The sequence below is a fragment of the Pristiophorus japonicus genome, chromosome 14 (assembly GCF_044704955.1).
Source record: "Pristiophorus japonicus isolate sPriJap1 chromosome 14, sPriJap1.hap1, whole genome shotgun sequence".
Taxonomy (NCBI): Eukaryota; Metazoa; Chordata; class Chondrichthyes; family Pristiophoridae; genus Pristiophorus; species Pristiophorus japonicus.
Window position 1 is genome coordinate 130,909,202 of NC_091990.1, and position 10,117 is coordinate 130,919,318.

Consider the following 10,117-nt stretch of genomic DNA (forward strand, 5'->3'; position numbering starts at 1 on the left):
GGGAGACTAGGATGGATGGGGGGGGAGGGAGATAGGATGGGATGGGGGGGGGAGGGAGATAGGATGGTGGGGAGAGGGGAGGGAGATAGGATGGGGGGGGAGAAGGGAGGGAGATAGGATGGGGGGAGAGGGGAGGGAGATAGGATGGAGGGGGAGGGGAGGGAGATAGGATGGGGGGGAGGGGAGGGGAGGGAGATAGGATGGGGGGGAGGGGAGGGAGATGGATGGAGAGGGGGAGGGGAGGGGAGATAGGATGGGGGGGAGGGGAGGGAGATAGGATGGGGGGGGAGGGGAGGGAGATAGGATGCGGGGGGGAGGGGGAGGGAGATAGGATGGGGGGGGGGGAGGGGGAGGGAGGAGATAGGATGGGGGGGGAGGGGAGGGAGATAGGATGGGATGGGGGGAGGGGAGGGAGTAGGATGGGGGGGAGGGGAGGGAGATAGGATGGGGGGGGGGAGATAGGATGGGGGGGGAGGGGAGGGAGGGGACGGAGATAGGATGGGGGGGGGAGGGGAGGGAGATAGGATGAGGGGGAGGGGGGAGGGGAAGAGATAGGATGGGGGGGGAGGGGAGGGAGATAGGATGGGGGGAGTGGAGGCAGATTGGATGGGGGGGGGAGGGGAGGGAGATAGGATGGGGGGGAGGGGAGGGAGATAGGATGGGGGGGGAGGGAGGAGATAGGATGGGGGGGAGGGGAGGGAGATAGGATGGGGGGAGGGGAGGGAGATGGAGGGGGAGGAGATAGGATGGGGGGGAGGGAGATAGGATGGGGGGGGAGGGAGATATGATGGGATGGGGGGGAGTGGAGGGAGATAGGATGGGATGGGGGGGGAGGGGAGGGAGATGGGGAGATAGGATGGGGGGGGGAGGAGAGGGAGATAGGATGGGATGGGGGGGAGGGAGGGAGATAGGATGGGATGGGGGGAGGGGAGGGAGATAGGATGGGGGGGAGGGGAGGGAGATAGGATGGGGGGGGAGGGGAGGGAGATAGGATGGGGGGGGGGAGGGGAGGGAGATAGGATGGGGGTGGGAGGGGAGGGAGATAGGATGGGGGGGGGGAGGGGAGGGAGATAGGATGGGGGGGGGAGGGGAGGGAGATAGGATGGGGGGGGAGGGGAGGGAGATAGGATGGGGGGGGAGGGGAGGGAGATAGGATGGGGGGGGGGAGGGGAGGGAGATAGGATGGGGGGGGGAGGGGAGGGAGATAGGATGGGGGAGGGGAGGGGAGGGAAATAGGATGGGGGGGGAGGGGAGGGAAATAGGATGGGGGGGGGAGGGAGGGGAGGGAGAGGGGTGAGGGGAGGGAAATAGGATGGGGGGGAGGGGAGGGGAGGGAGATAGGATGGGGGGGAGGGGGAGGGAGATAGGATGGGGGGGAGGGGAGGGAGGGAGAGATAGAGGGGGGGAGGAGGGAGATAGGATGGGGGGAGGGGAGGGAGATAGGATGGGATGGGGGGGCAGGGAGGGGAGGGAGATAGGATGGGGGGGAGGGGAGGGAGATAGGATGGGGGGAGGGGGAGGGAGATAGGATGGGGGGGGGGGAGGGGAGGGAGATAGGATGGGGGGGAGGGGAGGGAGATAGGATGGGGGGGAGGGGAGGGAGATAGGATGGGGGGGGAGGGGAGGGAGATAGGATGGGGGGAGGGGAGGGAGATAGGATGGGGGGGGGAGGGGAGGGAGATAGGATGGAGGGGGAGGGGAGGGAGATAGGATGGGGGGGAGGGGAGGGAGATGGGATGGGGGGGGAGGGGAGGGAGATAGGATGGGGGGGGAGGGGAGGGAGATAGAATGGGGGGGGGGGAGGGGGAGGGAGATAGAATGGGGGGGGGAGGGGGAGGGAGATAGGATGGGGGGGGAGGGGAGGGAGATAGGATGGGGGGGAGGGGAGGGAGATAGGATGGGGGGGGGAGGGGAGGAAGATAGGGATGGGGGGGGAGGGGAGGGAGATAGGATGGGGGGGGAGAGGAGGGAGATAGGATGGGGGGGGAGGGGAGGGAGATAGGATGGGGGGGAGGAGGGGAGGGGAGGGAGATAGGATGGGGGGGGGGGGAGGGTGATCGGAGGAGGGGTGGGATATCGGACGGAGGTGGGGGCGACCGAACTGGCAGGGGCGGGGGGCGGAAGTGGTCGGAGAATGGGGAGGGGAGTGAGGTCGGAGGGTGTGGATAGGAGGGAGGTCGGAGGGTGAGGATGGGGCGGAGGGGAGGGAGGGGGCAAGAGAGAGGGAGGGTGATCGGAGGTGGTGGGAGGGGTAGAAAGATCAGAGGGGGTATGAGTGAGGGGGAGAGGTTAGAGTACAGGGGGCACAGTGGGGATGGCGGATGAACGTGATCCAGGTCTAAGCGGGGGGGGGGGCGGGGGGTTTGAGAGCGAGAACGTGATGCAGATGGCAAAACTGGATGAAATCCAGATGTTACGACCCTGTCACTATTCACTTCATACCCAATAAACCTGTTAATTACCCATGACCCACACACAATGCCTGTCTCTCTGGCGGGGGAGGGGAGATGGTCATGAATCCGTGGGGAAGGTGGTCAGGAACTTGGGTGGTGGGGGAACGGAAACTTCCTCAGGAGGTCGGAGGGGAGGGGGGACGTCTTAACCCGCGAGAGTGAGCTCTGTCTGCTCCATGCGCTCTGTTCTATCTGGAGTCGGCAGCCAGGATGGCTCGAATTACACTTTGCAAAGAGAAACTGCTGGGTGTGTTTTATCCTCCAAGGGGACCAATCAGCACTTGTCATCAATGGGGCCCAATAAGAGCTTTAGGGGTTACAAATAAACGCGGCCATAAATACCAGAGCCACCAATAAATCAAATAGGGAATTCAGGAGAAACTTCTGTACCGAGAGAGTGGTTAGAATGTGGATCTTGCTGCCACACGGAGCAGTTGAGGCGAATAGCATGGATGCAGTCAAAGGGGAAGTTCGATAAACACATGAGGGAGAAAGCATTAGAAGAATATGTTGATGGGGCGTGGTGAAGAGGGGTGGGTGGAGGCTCGTGTGGAACATAAACACCAGCATGGACCTGTTGGACCGAACGGCCTATTTTTGTGTTGTAAATACTTTATAACTTTGTAATGACACCTAATAAAAACCTAACAATCTGTTACTGGGGGGTGTGTGTAGTTTCAGGAATTGATTGCATTCTTTATATTTTCCTCATTTGTCTTTGGAATTGACTTGACTTATGCAGTATATCTGCAGTGCTACTGCACTTTAAAAAAAAATTGGAAAATATAAATAACATTGAAAATCATACTTTCTTTTTCTGATGGTTAAGCTTTAAACCTCACGTCTTACAATGCAGATATCACATTTCCCTGACAATGACAATGGTCCATGAAGCTGAAGCCAGCACATCAAGTAAGTGACCATAAATAGCTGAAGCACAGTTCATCTGATGACTGGCCAATATAATAACCAGAATTTGCGGTCAGCAGTGAAGCAAAGGCGTTGCTGCTAGCCCCGAAGTAAGCGTTGCACAAAGATCTCACGATTTCTGTGTTGAAATTTGGGTTTTCCAACGTGTAATTCAAATCAACGTAGCATAGTGGGGATTCCCTAGTGAGAACTGCTGTGACGTCTACTAGCTGTTTAAGCAGCCAATCAAAGCGCAGAATTCTCAGACAGTGAACAAGGAAGATGGTAAGCTCTTAAAATTCTAACTATTTAAGTCTCTTAAATATTTTAATTTTTATTGAAATGGATAAATTTGACACTGCACAAAATTAAAATTAGTTTTTCCAGTTACATCTAATCCCTTTGGGTCTAACTTTTAATTCAGTATTTAACAGTGTAATTGCTGCGGAAGAGCCGAACTTTTTGTCAGTTTCCATGATTTGAGAGATTACACTGATTGCCAGCTCTGTGGCTTGGGTGGTGATGGGGGTCAAAGTGCAACCTGTGAAGGAGCAGTGAATGACAGACCGCATTTTCAAGATTCCTACATTAGGCTGCGCATGCGCTAAATCCTAACGTTGGTCAGTTTCAAAGGCAAAATGCAAATAGCTGGCAGTGTTCTCCATCAGGACTACAAATTCTGGACCATTGAGGCAGAATTTGCTGTCAAAATAATGGCTAATATGGATATCCAAAAGATACTGTACGAGTTGTGTCACTCTGCTTTGCGAAAAACGCTTCTCATTCTGTTTTTTTAAAAAAAGGAATTGGCTGTATTTGCCCATTAAACTCACCACAGAAAGTTAAGTCGTGTCATTATAAGTGCAAGTATCCTTTTAACAATGTGATAAGCATTACAGTCTGCCAATCGACCTCTTTAGCGCTGAAGATTAACAATTACAAATGTGGAGACTCATTCCTTCAGGTTTTGAATTCTTCAAAGAGATTTTAAAAATGTCAAATTTTTAATTTAAAATTTATTTTTCTTACTTTTCCTTTCCCTTAATACAATCCTTCTTTCTCTCTCTCTCTCTATTTCCCTTTCTGTACCTGACTTGACACCTTTAGTTCTTCCTCTGTTAATTTCTCAATCCTTTAATCTAATTCGTTAATGAAATACACTGTTGGTCCCATCGCTCACTCAGGTCCCCAGATGCCCTGCTTCCTCATCGCGCCATTATTAGCTCGCACATTGGGCAACATTGTGACCAAATATTTTTTGAGCTGAAGGTTACAGGAGCAAGTCTAACTAATGGCAGATGCCCTGCTATTGCAAAATCTGGCCCATGATGGCCCATCAGTCAAAGCAGGAAGCTTCTCGCGTTATGCTGACAGGCAACCTTGCCACTTTTACTGCAGATCACGGACATGAATTTTGCCCTTTCAACCATGGTGGTGTTTGGAGAGCATTTTGTGCTATACTAATCTGTATAAAATGACGTGCTCATGGTTATAGAGAGGGGAGAAATTTAAAGTATATTACATGAAAGCATATTGATTTAAGTATAATTTTCCGATAACATTAGAAAATATACAAACATACAAACTGTTAAATAACAATTACTAAGTTTATTTTGTGCCTTTGCAACAAAATGCAATCATGCTGTTTTAAGAGACCAGCTACAAAAGTTATCAATTTCAGTTAGAAACATGTACAAACTGTAGGCACTGTAAACATCAGTTACAGTAAATCTTGAGTTGTGACGATATTTAATTACAAGCCATAAATAATACTAGACTTCTGTGTTGTAATATTTACATGAAGTATTCTGCATATGATTCAATGTCTCTACTTCCTTGTAAATAAAACAAACTTATGATGTGAAGTGCAGCTGGGTAAGCTTTTATCACTATCTGTCAATAAGTGATTCTGGTATCAAATGTACTTCCAAGGGAAATGGGAGCAGCTGATCTGTCTGGCTTGATCACAGGAACAAGCAACCAAAGCTACTGACAAAGTTAAAATCTATGGTGGTCAAAAAAAAGAAAGAAACAGCATTCCTTTTTTCTTTGAATTTCTTGATTTAAATTTCAGAAGCATCATAAATCAATCGTGCACCTTTTGAACAGACTCCAACAGATGCAGAATGTTCAAAGCAGCTGCTGTGCAAAATAATTTGGAGTGCAAGGGGCCTATAATTTTCCAGATATCATAATAGAAATGAAAAAATCCTCATCAATACACACATTTTCGCTGCTGCAAAATAAGTAGTGGTATCAGGGCCTTGAAATTACCAGAGATAATTAGTATGAATGCCATCCTGAATCACATTTTGCCGTTTGTCCTGTCACAACCGTCATGCTCCCATGTGTCAGTTAGATGCCAGATTTTTTTTTTAAGATTGGTGTTTAGGCAATCCTTATATCTTTTGAATTGATCACCAAGGGAGTATTCATAATTATTTTACAATACAAATGCAAAGACTAATTTCAGAATAAATAGGAAAATATTTCTTCTGTGTCGTACATGTAACAAAATCAGAATCCCTGTCGCAGCACCGAAATGGCCCTAATCATAATCACAAATGACATCCTACATGACTGTGACCATGGTACACTATCCTTCCTTGCCGTTCATGAACTGTCAGCAGCATTTGACGCTATTGACCACACCATCATCCTCCTCCAACGCCTCTCCTCTGTTGGCCAACTGAGTGGGACTGTCTTTGCCTGGTTCCACTCGTACCTACACAGTCATGGCCAGAGAGTCTCCTGCTAAGGCTTCTCTTCCTGCCCTTGCATTATTACATGTGGAGGTCCCCCAAGGATCTATTCTTGGCCCACTACTATTTCTCATCTACAGGTTGCCCCTCGGCAACAGCATCTGAATATATATACTGATGACACCCAGCTCTAGCTCACCACCACCACCTCGCTCAATCCCTCCATGACCTCTGAGTTGCCAAATTGTTTATTATCCAATCCACTCCTCTAATTAAACACAGGAAAACTGAAAATATTGCCATCCTTCTTGCCGCCCCCCACCCCCACCCCCACTCACAATCTCCATTTGCTAGCCACTGTTTCTATCACTCCTACCCCACCCCGGCCACAGTCTCAAGCTGAAGCAGACTATTCACAAACTCAGCAGCCTATTTGCCTACTTCCACATCTGTAATGTCACTTATCTATGCCTCTGCCCCTGCCGATCCACTGCTTAAAACCTCATCCAGGATTCTGTTACCTCCAGACTCAACTACTCCAATCTCTCCAACAGGCCTCCCATCTTCCACGCTCCATAACTCTGCTGCCCGTATCCCAAGTTGCACCAAGTGTTCACTGACCGACATTGGTTCCCAGTTTACCAACACCTCCAATATTTAAAATTCTCATCTAAGTTTTCAAATCCATCCATGATCTTGCCCCTCCCTGTCTCTGCAACCTCCTCCAACCCAACAACCTTCCGAGAACTCTCTGTTCCTCCAACCAACGCTTAGCCTTTGGGGCATTCCCAACGTCCTTTGCCCCACCACCGGTGGCTCTGCCTTCAGCTGCATAGGCCCTAAACTCAGGAATTCCATCCACCTCTCTTTCCTCCTTCAAGGCACTCATTCAAACCTACCTTTTTGACGGTCTTAATGTCACCTTCTTTGGCTCGGTATCAATTTTTATCTGATTACCCTCCCATTAGCACCTTAGGATGTTTTATAACATTAAAGGTGCTATATAAATGGCAAGTTGATGCTGTTGTAAGAGAGAGAAGTGAATAATGTAACTGAAGACCCTGTTTTCCCACTTGAATTCAGTTCCTTTTCAGCAAGAGTCCTTCAATTTGTTCTAACTGTTCTATTCTACTGAGGGAGTCAGCCTTGGCTTAGTGGTAGCATTCTCACCTAAGTCAGATGATCAATCCCCATATACTGTATTTTATACAAAATGCCAAAGAATTTTTTTTTCCACAAAAACTAAACTGTTCTGGTAAAACTATTGTGACCATGGGCCAATTTCTTAATAATTATAAATTTCGCTAATTTGTCTTTCCCTTGCCAATTTTCTTTCCACTCCTCCTCCTTTTTTATCTCATAATGGGTCATTAACTGTGTTAAAGGCACTATATAAATGCAAGTTGTTGTTGATGAAACTTTTCTGTGTTGTGATTCCACAAGCACCAAGTTGTCCTCTGGTAAGTCATTAATCATGTATTGAACCTTGTCCACAAGTGTCAGTAGGGACCACACCCAAAATGTCCTCACCCAACATCTACATATCTGAACTTCGAGCTGAGGTCACTGGATAGCGATCAGGAATGGGCTGACTTTTCTCCTTCTCTAGTCTGGCCAACTACCACTGGCCGGCTGAGATTAGCTAGCTTCGCACAGAATGGAGAAACAAACCTGGGACCTTCCTGGATTGTATGGCTTAACGGAGTAAACTCACTGAGCCATCGAGCTATTTAAACCTATTTAATGCCTCTAAAATGCCAACGTACGATGAGCGAACTCTTCTCTTATGAGACGGCATCATTCGTAGGTCCAAGTGACTGGTTAAAAAATATATATAATCTGACAGTTCAACTCTTGTTCATTACAAGAATACTCTAAAATCTTTTCCGTACAATAAAACTAAAAATTAACCAGCCATATATCTACACACCTTTGATGTGTGGAAAGTGGCTTAACAGAAAAATGTAATGTTCTGTCACGTTAACTTATCAGGTACCCTCATGTCAATACCCAATTATTGTAAACAGATAACATGCTAAATTTTGTTTGAATTTCTCTCACACAACATACATGAAAAGCATTTATGTAATATGGTTTGATTATTTTAGTGTTATGAAGCTGTGACAATTAAAAGCACTCTATAAAACAAGTTTCTTATAAAATTCGCCATAAACATTCCAAAAAATGTTTAGCACAAGAATCAACATTTGGTACACAGAGCCAAGCTACGTTCTAAATACAGTATCTGAATCTCAGGACCACAAATATGCCCAGAGTCCATGGTCAAATAAATGTCTTTAAAACAAAATAACTATTGTATTTGGAAAATATAACAAAGACAATTTGGTATATTACTGCATTATTAAAAAGGAAGCTATAATTTTATTTCCCACATTTGATTGGAATACTATTTCTAGCCTTTGAGATGTATCCATACTTTAACAGTAGATGTTAAATGGATGTCCATTCAGTTTCCAATGGTGAATAAAATTAAAGTTAGATAAGTGAAGAGATACACAAAATATTTTCCAATTTATAGTTCTTTAAAATTGCAATATACTGAAATATAATTCAAAACTGTAGCTTTATATGAAACATGTTTCAAGAAAATCAATCACCTTGTGAAATTAACAAGTCATTACGAGGTACAATTATTATAATTTAGATATCTTAAGTCATGTTCGACCTCGTCATATTTTTACAAAATTATCTTTAAAAAAAAACCACTGGGTTCAAATAAAACAGCCTGGATCAGAGCGAGCTCAGCACAAGGAATTAATAAACCATTGTATTTCCTCCCAACAGCTTCATGTACATGATCTTCGATCCAGTTTCTTAGAATTTTCTTGTGATAAAATATACTGCTTCCTTGAATGTTCATTTTTCAAAATCTCGATTTCTTTTGAAATTGTCAACCTACTCACTACCGCTCTCTTATATAAAAAGGTCTCCAGATTCGGTGAAAACCCGTGTGTATGTTTCCCGATTCTGTGCGCTGGATATTATTCATTAACTAACACGATTGGCTATCAGTCTGAAACTTGCTGAAGCTGTACAGATGTCATTTTTACGAACAGAAATATCACAATATATATATAAATAAACACACACACACCAAATAAATGAGTTGATCTTACTAATGCAAATACATTGCCAGCAGTCACAAAGACAAGTACATTTGGGCGAACGCTTGGTGCTTACTGTCTCGCATTTATTACAAACGTCGAGTTTCTACAGGTCGCGGCTTAGATTTTGACGAACTTTTCAGAACACTGTGAAGTGACACCCGACACCACATCTTAAACTCCTGTGTCTGCGGCCTTAGTGTCATTATTTTTTTAAACAAAGAAACTTTTTCACACAGCCAATCTATTTCAATTTAACAAAGGCACAATTTTACATTTACGGTCCAGGATCTACACTGTTACAAACCCACTCAAGACCAACTGGTGTCTAGACTGAAAAGCGACTGCGACCTTTTATCTCGGAAACGACTCTTTGGCTTTAAAAACAAAATCGCTTCGCAACGAGAGGGGTCTGAAGACATTGTTGAACTGCCACCAAAATATTTCCAAGAACGGATTTTCTCAGAACTTTCATTTACTACAAAATAACAACGGAATGGGCCAACAACGCGGATTCTGATCACACAGAGAGCAACACCCGGGTCCCCCACTTGGACAACCCACAACCTACCTGTTGCAACCAAGTAGTGACTACAAGCGATCAGCGTTAGTAATAAAGTCTCCATTTGCAGTCGGAAGAACAAGTGAAGATGTTTCACTCAGGCCCCATGCTTACAATGTATCGCCCCCCACACACAGACAGACACAGACACACGAGCGCCTTCAGCCCACTTTCCCCGCTGGACACTTCTCGCCTCCCACCCCCAAGCGACAACCCAACTCGCCAGCGGAAGCCAGGCCACGCGCTCTGATTGACAGCGCTGCCCGGCCAATCAGCAGCGCACTTTCCCCTTTCATGTTGCGAAATCAGCGACCCGCTGTCGGCCAGTCAGGAGCGAGAAAAGGCGGGACTTGCTCCTCCTTTCCT

The 10,117-nt window shown here is 46.8% G+C and overlaps 1 protein-coding gene across 1 annotated transcript in view; it reads right to left on the bottom strand.

Annotated features, from left to right (window-relative positions):
• The window catches only part of lrp5 (low density lipoprotein receptor-related protein 5), a 229,763-nt gene extending 219,822 nt beyond the window's left edge, over nucleotides 1–9,941 (bottom strand). The window contains exon 1 of the mRNA XM_070899615.1: nucleotides 9,761–9,941. Coding sequence (XP_070755716.1) covers nucleotides 9,761–9,815 — 55 coding nt within the window. The 5' untranslated portion in view covers nucleotides 9,816–9,941. The remainder of the gene's footprint in view (nucleotides 1–9,760) is intronic.
• Nucleotides 9,942–10,117: the final 176 nt, after the last annotated feature.